Source organism: Trichechus manatus, unplaced genomic scaffold (genome assembly GCF_000243295.1).
Source record: "Trichechus manatus latirostris isolate Lorelei unplaced genomic scaffold, TriManLat1.0 scaffold00176, whole genome shotgun sequence".
Taxonomy (NCBI): domain Eukaryota; kingdom Metazoa; phylum Chordata; class Mammalia; order Sirenia; family Trichechidae; genus Trichechus; species Trichechus manatus.
In genome coordinates this window covers 2,305,306-2,327,684 of record NW_004444112.1, presented here as the reverse complement: position 1 = coordinate 2,327,684, position 22,379 = coordinate 2,305,306, and the positions used below count along the sequence as shown (strand labels likewise).

Genomic DNA, 22,379 nt, shown 5'->3' with positions numbered 1-22,379 from the left:
TGGAGGCTGTGGTAGTTGTGGTCTGTTAGTCCTTTGGACTAAACTTTTCCCTAGTGACTTTGGTTTTCTTCATTCTCCCTTGCTGCAGATGAGGTGGGACCGGTGGAGTATTTTAGATAGCCACTCACATTCTTTTAAGACCCTAGACACTACTTACCAAAGTGGGATGTTTCTTTATAAACTATGTTATGCCAGTTGAGCTAGAGGTCCCCCGAGACCATGGTCGTCTGCCCTTAGCCCAGTAATTGGGTCCCTCAGGGAGTTTGAATGTGTCTATGAATCTTCCATGACCTTGCCTTGGTCAAGTTGTGCTGACTTCCCCAGTATTGTCCACTGTCTTACCCTTCACCAAAGTTACCACTTATCGATTGTGTCTTTCCACTCTTTTGATGGTGTTCTTTGTTGCACAAAAGTTTTTAATTTGATGAATGCCAGTTTATCTATTTTTTTTTCTTCTATCGCTTATGCTTTTGGTATCATATCTAAGAAATCATTACCTAATCCAAGTAGTGACAATTTAATTCTGTGTTTTCTTCTAAGAATTTTAAATTTTATAATTTTAGCTCTTACATTTAGGTCTAATTATGATCCTATTTAAATTAATTTTTGTGTATGTTGTGACGTAGGACTCTAACTTCGTTGTTTTCCATATGGCTATCCATTTATCCCATACCATATGTTGAAAAAACCATTCCTTCCCTTATTGAATTGTCTTGACACCCGTGTCAAAAATCAGTTGATCACAAATGTAGGGATTTATTTCTGGACTCTCATTCTATTTAATTGATCTATGTGTCCATCTTTATGCTAGAACACCATGTAAATTTTGAAATCATGAAGTGTGAGCCATCCAACTGTGTTGCTCTTTTTCAAGTTTGTTTTGGCTATTCTGCATCCCTTGCATTTCCATATAAATTTTAGGATCAGTTTGCCAATTACTATAAAAAAGGCCTCTAGGATTTTGAGAGGCATTGTGTTGAACCTGTAGATCAATTTGGGAGGAATATTGCACTCTTAACAATATTATGTCTTCCAGTTCATGAACATGTGGTGTCTTTCCATTTGTTTAGGTCTTTTTTTTTTTTTTTTTCCCCAACAATGTTCTGTAGTTTTCAATGTAGTATTGCACTTTTCTTAAATTTGATTCTCTGTATTTTATTCTTTTTAACACTGTTGTAAATGGAGTTGTTTTTTTAATTTCCTTTTCAGATTTTTCATTGCTAGTGTATAGAAATAAAATTTATTTTTGTATATTGACTTTGTATCCTGCAATCTTGCTGAACTCATTTGTTAGTTCTAATAATTATTTTGTGGAATCCTTAGGATTTTCTGTATACAAAACCATGTATGCAAATGATCCCATACATCTGTCAGTTTATTATACTGTGGTGTCTTGCATGTTGCTGTGGTGCTGGAAGCTATGCCACTGTTATTTCAAATACCAGCAGGGTCACCCATTGTGGACAGGTTTCAGCAGAGCTTCCAGACTAAGAGAGACTAAGAAGGACCTGGCAGTCTACTTCTGAAAAAATTAGCTAGTGAAAACCTTATGAATAGCAGCAGAACATTGTCTGGTATAGTGCCAGAGTATGAGCCCTCAAGTTGGAAGGCACTTAAAATATGACTGGGGAAGAGATGCCTCCTCAAAGTAGAGTTGGCCTTGATGTGGGTGGTGTAAAGTTTTCGGGACGTTCTGAGGTGGCACGACTCAAAATGAAAAGAAACAGCTGCAAATATCCATTAATAATTGTAACATGGAATGTATGAAGTATGAATCTAGGAAAATTGGAAGTCATAAAAAATGAAATGGACTACACAAAGATCGATATCCTAGGTATTAGTGAGCCCAAATGGACTGGGATTGGCCATTGTGAATTGGACAATTACATGGTCTACTATGCCAGGAATGGCACTTGAAGAGGAATAGCATTGCATTCATCATCAAAAGGAACGTTGCAAAGTCTATCCTGAAGTACAATGCCGTCAGTGATAGGATAACATCCATATGCCTACAACGAAGATTAGTTAATATGATTATTATTCACCCCTGGATTCTCAGCCCAGAACTGAAACAGTTTCCCAGGCCAACTCTTCAGACAGGGATTGGACTGGACTATGGGACATAAAGTGATACTCCTGAGGAATGTGCCTCTTAGCTCAACTAGATACAAGAGACTAAATGGGCAGCTTCTGTCCAAAGGTGAGATGGGAAGGCAGAGAGGGTTAGGAGCTGGTTAAATGGACATAGGGAATTGGGTGGAAAGGAGGAGTGTGCTGTCACAGTGTGGGGAGAGCAATTAGGGTCACATAACAATGTATGTATAAATTTTTGTATGGGAGACTAACTAGGAATGTAAACTTCATTTAAACTACAACAATAAACAGAAAAAGAAAAAAAAGACTATTTCAATTTACACATCAACCAGTAATGCCAAACATGAAGAAATTGAAGATTTTACCAACTTCTGCAGTCTCAAATTGAGCAAACATGCACTCAGGATGCATTTATAATTACTGGTGATTGAAATGCAAAAGTTGGAAACAAAGAAGAAGGAACAGTAGTTGGAAAATATGGCCTTGGTGATAGAAATGATGCTGGAGATTGCATGACAGAATTTTGCAAGACCAACAACTTCTTCATTGAAAAACCTTTTCTCAACAACATAAATGACGATTATACACACGGACCTCGCTGGATGGAATACACAGAAATCAAATTTTCTACATCTGTGGAAAGAGACAACGGAAAAGCTCAATATCATCAGTCAGAACAAGGCCAGGGGCTGAATGTGGACAGACCATCAATTGCTCACATGCAAGTTCAAGTTGAAGCTGAAGAAAATTAGAACAAGTCCGTGAGAACCAAAATACAAGCTTGAGTATATCCCACCTGAATGTAGAGATGATTTTCAGAATAGATTTGACACATTGAACACTGATGATCGAAGACCAAATGAGTTATGGAATGACATCAAAGACATCATACATGAAGAAAGCATGAGGTCATTAAAAAGATAGGAAAGAAAGAAAGAAAAGACCAAAATAGATGTCTGAAGAGCCTCTGAAACTTGCTGTTGAACATCAAGTAGCTAAAGCGAAAGGAAGAAATAATGAAGTAAAAGAGCCGAACAGAAGATTTCAAAGGGCAGCTCGAGAAGGCAAAGTATTATAATGAAATGTGCAAAGACCTGGAGTTAGGAAACCAAAAGAGAAGAACATGCTTGGCATTTCTCAAGCGGAAAGAACTGAAGGAAAGATTCAAGCCTCGAGTTGTGATATTGAAGGATTCTACAGGGGAAATATTGAACAACGCAGGAAGCATCAAAAGAAGATGGAAGGAATATACAGAGTCACTGTACCAAAAAGAATTGGTCGACGTTCAGCCATTTCAGGAGGTAGCATGTGATCAAGAACCAATGGTACTGAAGGAAGAAGTCCAAGGCATTGGAGAAAAACAAGTCTCCAGGAGGTGACGGAATACCAGTTCAGATGTTTCAACCATCAGATGGAGCGCTGGAGGTGCTCACTCATCTGTTTCAAGAAATTTGGAAGACAGCTTCCTTGCCAACCATCTGAAAGAGATCTATATTTGTGCCCATTCCAAAGAAAGGTGATCTAACAGAATGTGGAAATTATTAAACAATATCATTAATATCACACACCAGTAAAATTCTGGTGAAAATCATTCAAAAGTGGTTGCAGCAGTACATCGACAGGGAACTGCCAGAAGTTCAAGCCGGAATCAGAAGAGGATGTGGAACCAGGGATATCATTGCTGATGTTAGATGGATCTTTACTGAAAGCAGAGAATACCAGAAAGATGTTTACCTGTGTTTTATTGACTATGAAAAGGCATTCGACTCTGTGGATGTTGACAAATTATGGATAACACTATGAAGAATGAGAATTCCAGAACACTAAATTATGCTCATGAGGAACCTGTACATAGATCAAGAGGCAGTCATTCGAACAGAGCAAGGGGGTACTGTGTGGTTTAAAGTCAGGAAAGGTGTGCATCAGGGCTGTATCCTTTCACCATACTTATTCAATCTGTATGCTGAGCAGATAATCTGGGAAGCTGGACTATATGAAGAAGAACAGGGCATCAGGATTGGAGGAAGACTTATTAACAACCTGCCATATGCAGATGTCACAACCTTGCTTGCAGAAAATGAAGAGGACTTGAAGCACTTACTGATAAAGATCAAAGTATGGATTGCCTTCAGTATGGATTGTACCTCTACATAAAACAGAAGTGCTCAACTGGATTAATAAGCAACATCATGATAAATGGAAAAAAGATCGAAGTTGTTAAGGATTTCATTTTACTTGTATACATAATCAACGCCCATGGGAGCAGTAGTCAGTAAATCAAACAGCGCATTGCACTGGGCAAATCTTCTGTAAAAGACCTCTTTAAAGTGTTGAAAAGCAAGGATGTCACTTTGAGGACTAAGGTGCGCCTGACCCAAGCCATGCTATTTTTTATCGCCTCATTTGCATGCAAAAGCTGAACAATGAATAAGGAAGACCAAAGAATTGACCCCTTTGAATTATGGTGTTGGTGAAAAATATTGAATATACCATGGATTAGCAGAAGAATGAACAAATGTATCTTGGAAGAAGTACAGCCAGAATGCTTCTTAGAAGCAAGAATGGTGAGACTTCGTCTCACATACTTTGGACATGTTATCAGGAGGGACCAGTCCCTGGAGAAGGCCATCATGCTTGGTAAAGTAGAGGGTCAGCAATGAAGAGGAAGACCCTCAACGAGATGAATTGACACAGTGGCTGCAACAATGGGCTCAAAAAAGCAGCGATTGTGATGATGGCTCAGGACCGGGCAGCATTTCATTCTGTTGTACATAGGGTCACTATGAGTTGGAACAGACTCTACAGCACCTAACAACAACAGCAACATACGCAAATGGACGTATGTTAACTTTCCTTTTTCCAATCTGGGTGTCTTTTATTTTCTTGCCTAAACTTCCCTGGCTAGAACCTCTAGTACAGTGTTAAATAGAAGATGGGAGAGTGGACATTCTTGTCTTGTTCTGGATCTTAGGGGAAAGCATTGTTTTTAACCATTAAGTATGATAGTGTGAGTTTTTCATAGATGTCCTCTAAAAGGGTGTGTAAATTCACTTCTATCCCTAGTTTGAGTATTTTTATCATTAAAGGGTGTTGGATTTTGTCAAATGCTCTGTGTCTGTTGAGATAATCATGTGGCTTTTGTCCTGTCTTCAGTTAACAGTGTGTATTGTGTAATTAGAGAGTCATTGAAAAAGAGGAAGACTCTCAACAAGATAGACTGACACAGTGGCTGCACAATGGGCTCAAGCATAACAACGATTGTGAGGATGGCGCAGGATAGGGTAGTGGTTTGTTCTGTTGTACATAGGGTCGCTATGAGTTGCAACCGACTCAATGACACCTAACAACAACATTATATTGCTTGATTTTTGGTGGTTAAACCAACCTTGCATTCCTGCAATAAATCTCACTGGTCATGGTGTATAGTCCTTTTTATATGTTGCTGGATATAGTTTGCTAGTGTTTTTTGATGATGTTTGTATCTTAGTGATGGATATTAGTCTGTTTTCTTTTTCTTTGATGTCTCTTTCTGGTTATCAGGGTACCCTTGTGATATCAGGGTAATACTATAATACTGGCCTGGTAGAATGAACTGAGAAGTGTTCCTTCCTCTTTTAGTTTTGGAAGAGTTTGTAAAGAATTGGTAGATGTGAACATTTGGTAGAATTCACCAGCGAAGGCATGTGGTCCTGGCCTTTTCTTTGGTGGAAAGTTTTTAAATTACTAATTCAATGTCTTTGCTTGTTATGGGTCTATTCAGATATTCCGTTTCTTAATAATCTTTATGTCTTAGTTATTTAGTGCTGCTATAACAGAAATACTACAAGTGAGTGGCTTTAAAAAACAGAAATTTATTTTCTTATAGTTTGGAAGTCTAGAAGTCCGAATTCAGGGTGCCAGCTCTAGAGGAAGACGGTCTCTCTCCGTCTGTTATGGGGGAAGGTCCTTGTCTCTTTTCAGCTTCTGTTCCTAGGTTCCTTGGTGATCATGTTGCATGTATCTTCCTCTCTGTTTGTGCTTGCTTGCTTGCTTAATCTGCTCTTTTATATCTCAAAAGAGATTGATTTAAGACACACCCTATACTGATATTTCCTCATTGATGTAACCGAGAAAACTCATTCCCAAATGGGATTGTAACCACAAGTATAGGGGTTAGTATTCACAACACATATTTTGGGGGGACACGATTCAATCCATAACACTTCCTTTAAAAAAAAGCTTAATTCTTTCTCTGTATTTACCAGTATTCAAAATATTGAGTTGGTTCCCTAGCATCCTCCAGAAGGTGACAAATTTTTTTTTAACAATATAAACAAATGAATTTATAAAAAATGGATGTGTTCCAATCCATAACAGTTATTATCCTCATTGATGGTCAGACACACAAATGAGCAAATCTTTGGCTGGTGGAAGATTATTCAAGTTAGCTCCCAAGTCCTTTTGCTATAACCCTAGTAGTCTTTAATGATTCCTTGTTTTCTAGAAGGATGAAATTCACAGGCTCATGCACATCTCTTGCCCCATACCTAGAATTAGCCATTTTGCCAAGGCGCCCTGGATCCTTTTATGGGAAATGGTAGAGACTGCGAGTGGGTATGAAAGGTGGAAAAATGAGTTTTTTGATGCAGTAGTCTATTGGCTTGTCTTTTTTGACCTAGGCCAGGCACAGCAAAGTAAGCGTTTCTTAAAACTTTTCTTAGCAAGTATTGAGCATCAGTTGAGGTTCATAACTGGTTTGGAGTGAGGAGATGACTTCCCAGAACAGGACAGCTCCCTTTAAGCTAGTTTGCAGTTTGAGTATGGGAATGAATGAATCTCAGCAGATGTTGAAGCCATCACTCCTGTCTTAAGCCCTGCTGTATGAACACACAGACACATGGAAGTATTAAGAGACAGTGAAAATATTGGGGCAATGGTAAGTCTCTTTGTTGACCTTTTGTGGTGATTTAGGCACTTTCATAGTGATCCCTATACCTAATGCAGTGGTCTTCAAACATCACCTACCCCTAAAATAATTTTGAAAAACTACACTAGAGGAAATAATATATTTTTAAGTTGACATTTAAATTTTTAAAAATAAATATAAATAGTTGCAAAGGATATAATTTCCAGCAGGTTGTAAATATTTCATTTAAAAATAAAACTTACCATATGATATTTTAAATATAGCCAGTGAAATCTAAATGCTGGAGTGATTTCATCCTGCTAGTATCCATTTTAAAATAGGATGAACAAGCTCTTTTTTAATGATCAGGAATTTTACATGGTTCCTTTTTCTCTTTGATCTCTTGTTTCCATTACTCCCCCAAGAGAATTTTATCCTAATAATTTATGTTTGATTACGCTAATTTATGCTTGGTGGCTCAAAAATATGTATGTAAATTGATTTTTTTTCGTGTGGCCATATTTAAAGATATTTTTAGATTGAGTCATTACACTATTGTTAAATCACAGTTGATCAAAACAGTTACAAATGTTGATCATTATTAGCCATCCGATGTAAACATTTTAAAAATCCTTTACTTAGTAAGAATTGTTAATTGCTAAAATGAGACAAGGCCAGCATCAGTTCTTTTGCTGCTTTTCGTTGTTATGGACGTCAACACTGGGAAACCTCATTCACCTGGATGAGAAGGTGGGCGTGGAAGAGCATGCCAGCATGAGGTGCTTGATTCTTTGAATACTCACCAATTCACATGCCAAAAAAAAGTAGTCTATTCTTAAGAATCTGTTAGCTGACAATTTAATTATGACCTCTTTCAATTTTGCTGAAAGCAAAGAATTGGAAATCACCTAACTTGTAAGTCATTAGAGTCCTTCACTTTTTCCATTTTTGGCAAGTATGCCAAAAACAAGGGCTTTACCAAGAATTATATGACAATGAATTACACCTGCTAATTCTTTCACCTTGTTTAATCTGCTATACAAGAGTTCTGGTGGCGCGGTGGTTAAGTGCTTGGCTGCTAATTGAAAGGTCGGCGGTTCAAATCCACCAGCCACCTCGCGGGGGAAAGAGGCGGCGACCTGCTTCTGTAAAGGTTACAGCCTGGGAAACTATGGGGCAGTTCTACTTGTTATATGGGGTCATTATGAGTCAGAATTGACCCGACAGCTCCCAACAACAACAATCTGGGATACTGGGAAAATAAAAATATTAATTTAGTACCCCATGCCAACCCGTTTTTTTCAATAAGACACTTTTATCCTAACACATTTTAAATCTAATTTTGCCTAAACTTCAGAGCTCGTTCAGTGCATGAAGCATGTTCGCCATATAGCTGTGTTGGCAAAGCCAACCTCGTCGCCAAACACAAATCAGACATACTGTTAGGAAAATGTCTGAATTTGTTTTGTAATTAAAATTAACATGCTAATACATTCTAAGGAAATTTATTAAAAGTACTGAGAAATAAATTGAGATGCATCTTAGGTTAGTTACGAAATGCAGTTACGATTTAAATGCTGTAGGACTGACGTGTATTACTGCATGCAGTTTGTCTTTAGTTAAGCTGTAGTTGCTGTAATGGAGCATAAGAAGCACGATGCCAAGTAAGGAGAGGGAGGGAGGCTTGGAAGTCCTGAGGGGAATACGAATGCATGTTCTGAACTTGTACCCAGATTGGGGGAATATTTAAGTAAGAATTCCATATAAAAGTCAGAAATACTCGTCAGTTTCGTTAGACTTTATGATTAAACTCTTCTTGTGTATTCAGTGAGAAGAAAGGTATATACTGCTGAAGACTAATTGGTTTGGAATTTAGTATATACTGGATGTAAGAGATGGGAAAGAGCGGGCTTGGCCGTTACTGAAGTAAACACCTCATGATCTGAGTGTAGCTGAATCTGAAGGAATCGTGGAGAACTCCTGTTGTGGTGTCAGAAGTTTCAGGGCCCCAGACCAGCCCTGTGTTTGCAAGAATCTGACCTGTTCCCCAGCCGCATCCTTGGGATAAATATTGAGAAGAAAATTGCTCATCTTTAAACATGGATCGGGGGATGTTAGGGTCTGCTCTGCTGTGCTGCCCTAGGCCCCTCTCACAGAGGAGGGGAGTTGAGGGTGGGGACACGCTTCTCTCCTCACCCGACACATATGTGTAGGGAAAGTCAGTTTCTGGCAGGCCTTAGGTGTTTTGATTAGTCATTAAAGGTGGCTTTCCCCAAACCAGTATTTTGAATCATCCCGTTGTTTGCACCTGGGAGATCTTTACTCCTTGGGGCCATGTGGGATGGTGGAGGTTGCTTTCCTGTGGTCGGTGGAGAATCCTATTTTGAAAGAGGTGGAGAAGTGACTGGTGCTCAGACACATCAGCGTTAGCAAAGAGGATCTCTGGAAGTTGATTTCTCTTAAAACCAGTAAGATCCCCAGACCAACAGCCTCAGCTTCCTGGGACTTGTTAAAAATGCAAACTCCTGATCTGCTTGCACCAGGTGACACTGGTGCAGCTTAAGTTCGAGACCTGCACAAAACCACACGCTTGAGTTGGCAGGTCTAGATGCTGTAATCACTAGACATTTAGTTTTGTGTGTTTGGGGGCCAGTAAAGTTAGTGTCGGTTGTACCGCAGAGCATGACTGCTGCTGCAGTCACAGGCCCCTTTCGCTGGGTGAGGACAAGCCCCGAGCCAGCAGCCCGCATCCAGGGGTGGCTCCTCGGGTGGGAGCGGTGCTCAGACCCCCTTCTTCAGGTGGGGGCGGTGTTCAGACCCCCTTCTTCAGGTAAGGGCGGTGCTCAGACCACCATTTTTAGGTAGGGGCAGTGCTCAGGCCTCCTTCTTTAGGTGGCCTGTAGCTCTACAGGTATCTGAGTGGCCAGTGCTGCGGGAGGTTTGGCTCCGGCGTTTCCCAGCTCCGGCGTTTCCTTCCCAAAGACTGGCCAGCTGGTCACAGTTCCCAGGGTCATTAGCTTTTTCATTGAGTGCCAGTCCAGTGCGCAGTAATTGTAACCTCCCAGTGCCCACTCGTCCATCACATCTCCCCAATTCCTGAGGCTCCTTTTACCAGCTTCTTTGTCTTTCCACTTTGCTTCTACTTCTGATTCTTTTGAAATGCAAATCAAATCAAGAAACTTCCTTGCTTAAGATGAAAACTCTTACAGAACCCCCCTTTGCCCCTAGAAAAAGCCCAGAAGTTTTATCTGCCTTGCTTTCTCTCCAGCCTTTGAGTCATCTGAGCCCTCCCTGGGCTTGTGTCTGGACCCTGGTCACCCCTTCCTCCTGCAGACTTGTCCCGATGTCCCAGCTCCCCCAGGCTCCAGGCCTGCTGCCTCGAGGAGGGGGCCCTGTGAGGCCCTGAGCTCCTGTCTCCTAGCACTTGGCCATATTTGCAATTAATTTTGAAATTTCTCTTTTCCCTCCAGGTCTCCCCACCACTCACACCTATCAGCCCATCGCCCTTCAGAGCCCCTCTCCCTGCCTAAGGGAGAGCATGTCCTCTCCCCGCCACTCCCCTTCCCTTGGTCCCCGCCCCCACTCCCCCGCCAGGGCACCTCCCTCCCTGCTCTCCGTTCACCCCATCTCTTCCATTGCAGTTTGGGGCCGAATTCCGGAGGTTCTCCCTGGACCGCCACAGGCCGGGCAGGTTTGAGGATTTCTACCAGCTGGTGGTGCACACCCACCGGCTCGCCAGCACCGACGTGACCATCGGCTACGCAGATGTGCATGGAGATCTGCTGCCCATCAACAACGATGACAACTTCTGCAAGGCCGTGTCCAGCGCCTGTCCCCTGCTCCGTGTCTTCGTCCAGAAGCGAGGTAGCGCATGGCGGTGGATGCAGAGCCCAGGGCCTCTGCGCTTTAGTGTGGTGGGAAATACATGCAGAAGTTAAAATTTATTTGGCCAGCATTGATTTATGAGAAACGCTGAATGTAAACTGCATTTTCCACCTTAAGTAATGTTGACTTCTGACTTTTAAATTCTGAGGAAAAAATAACATTGATGCTTTCAGCATTTTAACTGGAAGCAAATGAATTCAGTAAGGAAAAGGCATTAGTCAGTAATCTAAGAATGCAACTAACTTAAGGTTAGTAGTGTGTATTTCCACTGTCTTTTTAGGATTGGAAAAAAACGTTAGCTTTAAATTATAATGTTGGTCAATTTTTAGCTCTCAGGGCCTGGCTTTGCTGTCAGTAATAATGGTATCATTTTTTGTGAAAGTAAATGACTCACAGGTTGGTGGTTAAGGGCTGGTGGGGCGAGCGGGGGAGAGGGGGCGCATCCTGATGTTGGCTCATCTCACAGAACTGCATTTTAAAGGTTTTTTTCTCCTCTCCAAGCTCAGGAGACCCTTAACATTTCAAAATAATATACTGAAGGAAAGAAACCTGCAGGTGAGGGCTTGATATTTGGACTGTGCCACATTTACAGTTGACTTCGGAGGTCATCTCCTTCCTCCCTCAGGACCCACCGAGCACCTGCTGACCACTCAGCACCATGGGGGCACAATGCCCAGTGGGGGCCTTGTGCAAGCTCGATCCTCATGGGGAGGAGGAGGGACTCAGGGTCCTTGGCAGAGTTCAGAAGGTTTTGTGGAGGCAGAGAGGAGTGGCTGTGGTGTGCTGGGGAGAAAGGCAGGGGGGGCTTCAGGGATGGGACTGCCAAGCTGGGTGGGAGAGTCAGGTCCTCAGGCAAGTGGTTTCACCTCTTGCACCTCTGTAAAGTGGGCACTAGTAGTGGACACCATCGAGTCACCATGAGGACCAGATGACTCCATGAGTGTGGAGTGCATGGAGTATGTCCAGCACTTGGCCTCTGCAGCGATGGGATGGTCACTGGATTGCTGGTGGAGGTGGTAGTCACTGGGGGACTGAAGATGATGGTTACTGGGTGGGTGGCAGAGGTGATGGTCACTGGGATGCTGGCATTGGGATGGTCATGGGGGGAGCTGGTGGAGGTGATGATCACTGGGGAGCTGGAGGTGATGGTTACTAGGGGACTGGAGGCAATGGTCACTGGGATGCTGGCACTGAGATGGTCACTGGGGGCTGGAGGTGATGGTCAGTGGGGGGACTGGAGACAATGGTCACTGGAGTACTGGCATTAGGATGGTCCCTAGGGGCTAGCAGCAATGATCACTGGGGGCTGGCATAGGCAATGGTCATTGGGGTATACTGGAGTCAAGATGGGCACTGGGGGGTGGGGGAGGCGATGGTCACTTGGAGGCGATGGCCAAGTGCAGAGGGGCTGCGGGTGCCACCTGAGCTCCATCCCCCTCTGTCAGCGTCAGGATGGTCACTGGGGTGCTGGAGAGAAGGTGGGCACGCTCTGCCCTCATCCAGCTTCTCTGTGTGCATCACCCTTATGGACTTATCCAGGCCTGGCTGATGTGCTGCCCACCCTGGCCAGATCCGAGTCTCACAAAGGCCAGGGCAGTTCCTGGCCATGTCCCAGTGCTGCTAAAGGGTTACCTGGGACCCAGGAGCAGGCTGTAAACCCTGAGTGTATGGTGGGGGGGTCATGTCACTGCGCAGACACGGTGTCCTGCACCATGGGGCCCGCAGAAGCCCTTCACCCCTTGAGGAGGCCGCCGAGCAGGCTTGGCTGAGGTGAGGACGGGAAACGACTGTGGGTTCGCAGAGGGGACCACGCTGCCTTTCCATGCAGCGCCTGCAGCCTCACCCATTCTCGCTTTAGGGGCCCTGCATCCTGTTTCTTGTTTATGTTTCTCCTCCCTTGCCTTCAGGGTGACAACTGGCTGGATTACGATCCTGAACCCCTGTCCCCACAGCTCGGCATCTTTCTCCTGTTGCCGAGGCCGGGAGCTCAGGCCAGAGTCGTGTCAGGATTGAGCAGGACAGTGTCCCAAGGCCCACGAGAACTCGCCCATCACAAGTGCACCACCTGGCCCCCAGCCTGTCGTTGGGGATCGGGGCTTCGTCCCCCATCCGCAAGGACCCTCTGGCTCTAAAGATGGTATCAAAGATGGGGAAGCAAGGGGGAGCTTGTGTTTCTGTGAGTAGTCCGAGATAGCAATAGCCATCCTAGTGCCCTTGGAACACTGTGTTCTGTGTTCAAGATAGACGGACTTGCTAATCAGTGTGAGAGATGTGTGTTGTAATGAAGCACATGGACCCTCTGTTTCTTCTTCTTTGCCACAGGTGGTCAGGCAGAGCTGAGGGCCCCACACAGGAGTAACACTCACAACCCCACGCTCCTCTTACCACACCAGGGGCTTCAAGATTCCAGTCAGGGTCAGGCCATTTCTATGATTTTTCCTATAGCCACACCCAGTCTGTCATTCACTTAATAAACAAAACCAACTCATTGCTGTCTAGTGGATTCAGTCTCATGGCAGCCCCTTAATAGCTTTCTATAAATTGATATATCTTTTGTTTAAGTGTATTTTAAAAGGAAACTTTGTTATTGTCACAAATGAAAAGTTAGTATTCTTCTAGTACATATTGAAATATACCCTTAACTATGTTTTAAAAAATTAATTTATTTTCACCACAACAAAATAAATAAAATTTTTTAAAATAAATCTGTTTTCCACTTAAAATAATTTCTTCCCCAAAACCAAAGACACCAGAATAAAACTGCAGACCAACATCCCTTAGGAACATAGATGTAAAAACCCCTCAACAAAACGCCAGCATACGGAAAACATGTCCACACAAAAACGTGTACACCAATATTTATAGTAGCACTAATCAGTAGCCAAAAAGTGGAAATAACCCAAGTGTCTGTTAATGGCTGAGTGCATAAACGCAATGTGATATATCCATGTAATGGAATATTATTCTGTCGTAAAGAGAAATGAAGTTCTGATATACACTACAATATGGATGAACTTTGAAAACATGCTGAGCAAAATAAGTCAGTCACAAAAGGGCAAATATTGTAGGGTTTCAATTCTATGAAACGTCCAGAACAGGGAAATCCATGGAGACAGAAAGCAGATTAGAGGTTTCCAGAGGCGGGGGAGGTACAGGTTTTTTTTTTGGGGTGATGGAAATGTTCCGGAATTAGATAGTGGTGATGGTTGCACAGTGCTGTGAATGTATTAACAACCATTGAATTGTACTCATTAAACAGCTGAACTTACTATAGTATGTCAATTATATCTCGATAAATGTGTTAAACAATCAAAAGCACTTGATCGAGGCTGGCTCCTAGCCAGCGGCTGGGCAGGATTCAAATAGGACTTCTCCCGTCGTCACCAGACGGTGGTGAAGTTGCCAGGCTTGCCTCATCTCTACTCCAAATTCAGCTGTCCTCAGCACATGGAATACTTTGGCTTTTTAATTAATATGTTTGCTCCTAATTTTAAAAAAATTGTCTCTTCCTCTGGTAATGGAAGCCTCCAGTGCATCTCCAAGTGGCGCCTGGTATCCTGAGGGTCACGGCATCAGAAACAGGCCAGCAGGGCATGAAGTAGGGGAGCAGCCTGGCATCTCGTCACTGCCTCCACCTGAAATGTGTCCTTCACATCCCCGGGAGGGTTGGCAGGACCTGCTCCTTTGTTGCCAGACAAAAGCAGAGACAGTACTGCTGTAGCTGGTATCTGTGACCATCACCACTTAGCATTCGCTCCTGTGTTTTATGGCTACTGGGCCATGCCTTGCCCATCTTTGAAAAACCAGCATATATATAGCAAAGCATCTGCCACTTCCCTGCAGTTGACTGAATGAGTGAGCTGCAAATATCCCAGTGTGTCCCAGCTAAGGTTTGTGTAAGAAGTTAAACTCCAGCTTTAATGCAGTATTAAACGTAGTCAACAGCTGGCTGATGGGTGTCGCCCCTCAGACTGTGGGACAGGTGCTGTGGGGTTCCCCTGGCCCCCGGGGGCTGCGGTACACCTGGTGATGGGCTATTTGTTTAGTGCAGAGATTTCGGGGAGCTGACCTGGTGCCTGTCCCTCCTGAAGTCAGGTTCCTGCTTCACTTCCCTTTGACTTGAGTGTTTGTGTTTGGTTTTGGGCTCTGAGTTAAGGTACAGAGCCTGCAGCTAAGAACTTGGCTTCTGGGCCAGTGTTAGTGATAGCCATATGATCGCCCCTTATTTACTAACTTATTCACTCACTTAACACAGTTTATTGCTTTCATTCAACCCGGCCGCTCTCTAGAGGGTTCTGGTGTGGACACTCAGCTATAGGGTCACCTTACTTATTGAGCATCTGCTGAGGGCTGGGGACACCAAGGCTGGTGACAGTGCTGCCCTTGGGGACCTACAGCCCTGGGTGCATCTTGACCAGGTAACAGGTGCTGTCTGAGGGCTGAGGGCTGGGAGGCTGGGCTGCTTCAGAGGGGGCCTGGGGCTTGCTGCAGGGGTGATGCGGGGCGGGGCGTCAGGGACTAGACTAACAGGGGGCCTGGGTAGATGGGAAAGTGGTGAGCAGTCATGGAGGAAATGAAAGGTGGGGGCTCGTTAGCTTAGAAGTGCCAGGCTGAAGAGCTCATTTGGAAGAAAAGTGGGAGGTGGGCCAAGGAGCCGCAAGCCCCTGAGAGCTGCCTTGCTGGGCCAACAATGGGTGCTCACTGATGCTGGTGGGAGAGGCCGTGGGGCAAGGTGGGGGCTGAGCTGGCCAAGCAGATGGGACATCCCAACACTGGTAGGATCTGGCAAAGGACTCGTCTCCTGGAAACACTGTGGAAATTAAGTTGAAACATTTTTAGCATGTTTATAAAGTGACTGGTTAGCACATCATTTGAGCAAGTGAGAAATTGTTAATGGGTATTGATCTTACATGTGTTCCCTAAAGCATTTTGCATTTGAGGCATCGTTGCTGGAAAAATCACCAGGTTACTCACAATCATTAAGTCCTACCCTCTCAGCCATAGCTTCCCTAAGTCTACCCCTAAGTCATGCTCTTGGGGTTACCAAGCTCAGGAAGCTGTTTACATTCATGTTACTAGTAATTTTGAATCCAGTTAAATGTTCTGTTTGGAGGAAACTTCAGGAGAGAAGGAAGCTGTGCTGGGGGAGGGCAGCGGCCACCCTGTGATTAGTGGGGCCTTGGCTGTTGGAGGGACACTCCCCACACCACTTCCCACGTGATGAGGTTTGTGTGCCAAAGCCTGTGGCCTTTCTGTTCTTAAAGGGGCTGCTAATCACAGAGGCTAGCTGCCTTCTACCTGGGGCAGTCGGGGCCAGTGGAGCCCAGCGAGCTCATCGGACATCCACCCTTCTGCCTGTGACCAGGGAAGAGCTACGGGGTCATTCCAGACATGCCTGGGAGTGGAGGAAAAGCTGTTTTAGAAAAGCTGTCCCTGAAGCCCTTTATAAAGTGACCTCACACTGGTCACCCAGGCCCTCAGGAGTGCAGCTCGGCAGATGTGTGCTTGTCTGTCTGATTTCTGCTCTTTTCTCTGTCAGGGCCCACGCTGTAGCCTATCTCCAAGCACTGCTGACTCCACATTCTGCCAACCCCTCCCAGTGGATGGCCCAAGAGCCCACAGCTGGGCCCAGTGGGCCTCCTGCCTCTCCCCTCCCTTCTGCCCATGTTTGCCTGCCACCAGTACTCTTATTTGAGAGCAGGATACAGACTGGCTGGCCCCTGCTAGATGGTCTGGCACATTGGGTTTGTCGACCCTCAGTCCTGCTGGCTCTACTCATCACGTTTTCATTAAAAGTGCAGCGAGGCTCCGGCCTCCTCACCCCAGCATTTCTGATTTTAGTGTCTGTTTCCCTGTGTGTGTGAGATGCCCCAGCTTAGTGACAACTTTCTCTTCCTCTTTTTCCTTTAACATTTATTACTTCCTAAAATTCACCTCTCTGATACCATCTTTAGGAGTCCCTGGTGGTGCAAATGGTTAATGCGCTCAGCTGCTAACAGAAAGGTTGGTGGTTCAAATCCACCCACAGGCACCTTGAAAGAAAGGCCTGGTAGTCTGCTTCCAAAAAATCAGTCATTGAATACCCCGTGGAGCACAGATCAACTCTGACACACGTGAGGTCACCATGAGTCCGGGACGACTCGACAGCAGCTGGTGATTATCATCTTTACTTCAGGAACCCTCAGAAGTCGTTCCTAGTGTGGTGCCTGGGGTGGGAGTTGGGGAGGACTTGCTAAATACAGGGAGTCTGGGTCTTGCTCCAACCTGCAGAGCCAGTGTCTGGGGGTCCTAGGGTCACAGTGCACTTCTCCCATCACTCATATGCACCCTGGAGTTTGTGGAGTTTGCCTTGAAACACATGAATTCCTCTCTTCTCTCAAAAACAAGCATGTATTTAGTATTGTACTGTTAACCAAGGATTTTTCAAATTTACATCTGATTCTCACAACAAACCAAGTTGTGTAGTTATTATTATTCACATTTTGTACATGATGAAACCGAAGCTTCTAAAGATAGCTCTCAAAGTTGTTTGAAATGGTTTGCAGCACTCTGGGTTTGTCTGGCACCTTTAGATAGACAGCGCAGAGAAGGACGTCCAAGCGTCTCCCTCCCAGACTAACCAGAGCTCAGAAGCAAGCAACCAACTTGAGGATCGAGAATCCCTTAGTCTCCGGTATCCCCTTAGGACCTTGTCATTGTTCCCCAGGCAGGCAAATCCTTATTTAGAAATGCCACACAGTGAACTTTTGTGGCACATTAGTGTGAAACAGTTTAGCGTAGAAGTGATTTACCTGTACTAAGCTGGTACTAATTCAGAGAGAGAAAAATTTCCACCGTGAACATTTTCTTTTCCAAAAACGTCAGCAAGATATGGATTTCCTCTTGCATAGCAGTTACTTTTCCTGTTTTTGCCCTGCATTTCTGTAATGTTCATCCTCTCCTGCTGGAAAATAACTCACGTGGAGTCATAATAAAACACACAGGCATCACCCGGCACATGCCAACCACACCGAGGCTCTGCACCCCAAACCATTTGTCATGCTTAACAAACTCAGACAGAAAATTAAGGCTAAGAATTGCAGTTGGATTTGGAGCTGTTTGCTCCTAAGTTGTTTTTGTGTGTTTTAGGTGGGTTGAAGTCAAACATTCCACAAAGTAGCTCTGTCACTGTCTGTATAAATTCCTATAAAATAGCCATGGAACATGTTTGTAACTGGTATGTCTATGCTCTTGTTAAAACTTTCGTATCAGAGGTGAGGAGTTGTACTTTTTTCAAAATGCAGGCCCCTAAGAAGTAATGGGAGCCTTGGTGGCACAGTGGTTAAGAGCTTGGCTGCTAACCAAAAGGTAGGCAGTTCGAATCCACCAGCCGCTCCTTGGAAATCCTATGGGGCAGTTCCACTCTGTCCTATAGGGTCGTTGTGAGTTGGAGTCCACTCCATGGCAACGGTTTGTTTTGTTTTGTTTTGTTTTTGCTTAAGAACTAGCGACCACTTCTGGTTGAGCATCTCCCGCTTCCTGATGGTGGAGTACTTCCGGCGCCCCCTGCAGTCACCGGTCCGCCTGCCGCTGCAGGCAGTCCCTTCCACCAGACTTTCTCCTTCCGCCTTCCAAGCAAGCCTTAGGTCCTACTCCCACGGTTCCCTCCCCTCAGCTAATCGTGTAGGAAGTTCCCCACTTATGAGTGCTGGGGACTCAAGGATGAGGTAGACAGGGGAAAGTAGGAATTTGGAACTGGTAGAGTGTGGTGGTCTCTCTCCTCCTTCCCTCCTGCAAGCTTGTCTTTGACTTTCCAGTTGAGAAACTTATGCAAAGACTAAGGAATATATTAGGGATTTTGAAGCGTGCAGTCTAAACACAACTCCGTCTTCAGCATGTCTTGATGACCAGCCCCATGCAGGCTGGGCCCCCCAGGGACCTTCTCTCCCACCCTCGGCGTGGGCTTCTGCTAGGGTGGGGTGCTCCGTGAAGGCTGGTGGAGGCCCTCCTGGAGCCCCCAAATGGCAGCTAAAACTTAAGGCCCCTCGAGCTTGAGTCTGAGGTCACAGGTCCTTCCAGTCCACCCCACCCATAACTTCAGGGAAAAGGCCAAATTCAAAGACCACTCCCCCAAAAACCAGAGAGCAGGTAGAAGAGCCCCAGGAGCTCATCAAGGGAACTGCCTGCAGCCTGTTGCCCTGGGCAGAAAACCTGCATTCAGGTAGGCCGTCAGCTGTCACACTGCCACTGGCACTGCGCATATTTTGAGTAACGATTTCTTTCCATCTTCCCACGTCTCGGTCCAGGGGAGGGGAAAAAAGAAAGATCAACAAGTTCCTGAAAGTGTTAGAAAGTTTGCAGCAAATATGAGACCATGGTGTTGGCCTTGGGAGGGCCTCTCGAAGGCCTGGGGTGCATGGGCCAGCAAAGAGGAGGACGCCCTCATTTGAAAGCTTGTTTTGGAAAGATGTGTTGGAGGACTCGGACGGGAAATGCTTTCCGCAGGGAGGCTAGGCCAAGACAACCACTTTGCAATCCAAACCCAACAGCGTTTGTGGAAGGAGTTTCTGCCATGCTCAGAAGTGAGCCTGCAGGTGCAGGGAGCAGCCTCTGCTGCTGAACGCTCAGAAGGCTTCCTTCCTGCTGTCCCGACAGACATGCCAGGCCAGGTGTTCTTAAGGTGGCTAGTTCGACGTGAAGAGATTGGTAGATTTGTTTAATTCTGGCTCGGCCAGAGTACTCGTCATGGATGTATAAACCCCCACCAAGGAAAGTCCCTTCTCTGCAGCTGGTCCGGACAGGGTCGCAGGAAGGGGCCTCGTGCGTGTGACGCCTGTGTTTTTCACTCCCCCTAAGTGCTGATCTCTTTCTTCTCTTTTATGTTTTAAAACATCATATAATGAATAAAAATGAGGCAGAATTTGAGATGCCTTTAGAAAACCTTTACTCTAGAATATTTTTGCTTCCCATTTTAATTCTAGAATGTTAATAAGGGACTTCAGTCACATTTCCACGTGTCTGAGGATAGACTTGTGCTCTGTGAAGTTTCTGTCTATCAAATGGAAGAGGAAATTCTGTCTCTGTCTCTGGCTAGGGTCGGGGGAAGGAGTCACTGGGTAGTGCGAATGGTTAATGCGCTTGGCTGCTAACTGAAAGGTTGGAGGTTCAAGTCCACCTAGAGGTGCCTTGGAAGAAAGGCCTGGAGATCTACTTCCAAAAAATAGCCATTGAAAACCCAGTGGAACACAGTTCTATTCTGACACACACGGGGTCACCATGAGTTGGAGTCGACTCAATGGCAATTGATTTTTTGTTTTTTTGAGGGTGGTGGAGAGATAATGGGGGGGGATAGCTGGTGGGTACAGTGTTTCTTTTTTTTTTTATTGTACCTTAGGTGAAGGTTTACAGAACAAATAGTTTCTCATTAAACAGTCAGTACACATATTGTTTTACGACATGGGTTAACAACCCCACAACGTGTCAACACTCTCCCTTCTTGACCTTTTTTTTGGTGAAAATACACATAGCCAAAGATACACCATTTCAAAAATTTCTACATGCACAGTTCAGTGACGTTGATTACGTTCTTCCAGTTGTGCTGCTATTCTCACTTTAGATGAAGGTTTACAGAACAAAATAGTTTCTCATTAAACAGTACACATGTTGTCCTATGACAATGGTTAACAATGCCACTAAATGTCAACACTGTCCTTACTCAACCTTGAGTTCCCTATTACCAGCTTTCCGGGTACAGGGTTTCTTTTTGAGGTGATGAAAAAGTTCTGGAATTAGGTGGGGTGACTGATGGTTGCACAGCTCTGTGACTACACTAAAGACCACCTGATTATGCACTTGATCATTCACGAATTATACCTCAGCCCAGCTGTTGAGAAGGTCTTCTTTGAGCAGTGTTTCATTTGGCTTAGAGCCTCTGTTGGTCATTTTAAACTGACTGCTCCTCTTGGTGCTTCACCCTCTCCTCTTTGGAGGGGTCTCAGCGAATGGGAGGTGAGAGAAGAGCCCGTGGACTGAGGGGCCCAGGGGACTTGCAAGGGTGTGTCCGTCTGGGCCTGTGAGGGCCAAGGCCACCCCAACTCTGTGAGTCCCCGTGTGCTGCTAGTGGGGTGCTAGTGCAGCACCTGAAGACAACCAGGTCGATGGCCTTCTCGGTAATTGCAGAGGGAAGGGAGCACTGCGCGCTGACATCGTATGCTGGTCTTAGGGAACTTGCTTCTGTTGTTATTGTGTTTTTTGCATTTAACCCATCTCACAAAAGAGGGTCAGGCTGAGTGTGAGGGAGAGGCCAGAGCTCTGGGTCCCTGCAGCCAGGGTCAGACCGGGGGTCATCTGACGAGTCCCTGGCCCCTGTGGGGCTCCTGCCATCTGGTTTAGGTGCGTTGGCAAAGCCAGGCTGCTGGGCGCCAGCCATGGGAGCTGCTGGAGGAGGCTGCTCTGAATGCGGGCATTTTCTGCCAGCAGTTATTTTCGGTGGTTTCAATTACAGCTCTCCTGTCTGGAAACCACTGCCGTGTCCGTAAGTACAGGCTGGGTTCAGCCCTGGCTGCAGCGTGTCTTCAGAGGCTCGACACGTGGACGGCCCCTCAACCCCTCAGCCCTCCCTCCACCTATGAGTCACGGAGGCATCTGGTAGCTGGAAGATGAGCCCTGGTGACGGGGGCCAGGCGCTAATGGCGCCGGGGCCCGCTGATGCTGGCGTTGCCTCTTCCCACCAACGTGATGGGCCTGAGCCTCATTCATCCCACACCCTCCACTTAGCAACTGGCCGTGCTCAGCCCTCAGGTCCTGGCAAAGCCCCCTCACCCACCTCCCTGTCTGTTGCTCTGTCCTGGTCGCCTTGTGGGGGCATGACAGCAAGGACGCAGATGCCCTCACAGCCCGTTCCTCCCATAGCCAGCACCTAGACCCACCTGCCTCTCCTAGAGCTCCTCGGACTGAGGCTCAGGGCCCTGCCTTGCCCTGCATTTTAGTTGGAAACCTGGAGTTCCTACTGCCTTCCTCTGGCAAACCTTTGGGAAGCAGAGGAGGGCTGAGGGCTCTACTGTCCGGTATGTAGACTGAGGTGGGCTCACGACCACCAGGGTTCACTGGGGCTGCAGGAGGAGGAGCTCCCAGGACTGCTGCTGCCCGTCATTCTTGGCAGCAGTTTTGCTGTAATGTCGCATCCTCCCAAAGTTACTGGGGGCCGGGGGGGTGGAAGGAGGACAGACCAGGGCTGGGTGGGTGTTGTCACCTGGGACAGGCAGCGCGGTTGGAAAGGACAGCAGAGGAGGAATTGTTCGTCCCCCGAGCAGCTGGTGACATGGACAGTGTTCTTGCTGGAAGAAACACCAGCCCCAGAACCTACATCTGCCCCACAAGAATTTTAGGATGAGAATTTTAGGGTTATTATGTCAATTTCTGCAAAGAAGCCAGGTGAGATTTTTCTTTTTTAATTTTTTATATTTTATTGTACTTCAGGTGAAGGCTTACAGAACAAATAGTTTCTCATGAAACAGTAGTACACGTGTTGTTTTAT

At 45.6% G+C, this 22,379-nt stretch overlaps 1 protein-coding gene across 1 annotated transcript in view; it reads left to right on the top strand.

Annotated features, from left to right (window-relative positions):
* PARD6G (par-6 family cell polarity regulator gamma) overlaps positions 1–22,379 on the top strand; it is a 64,204-nt gene that overhangs the window by 14,237 nt on the left and 27,588 nt on the right. Inside the window, exon 2 of the mRNA XM_004386912.2 lies at positions 10,621–10,843. Within this exon, the coding sequence (XP_004386969.1) occupies positions 10,621–10,843 (223 nt within the window). The remainder of the gene's footprint in view (positions 1–10,620; positions 10,844–22,379) is intronic.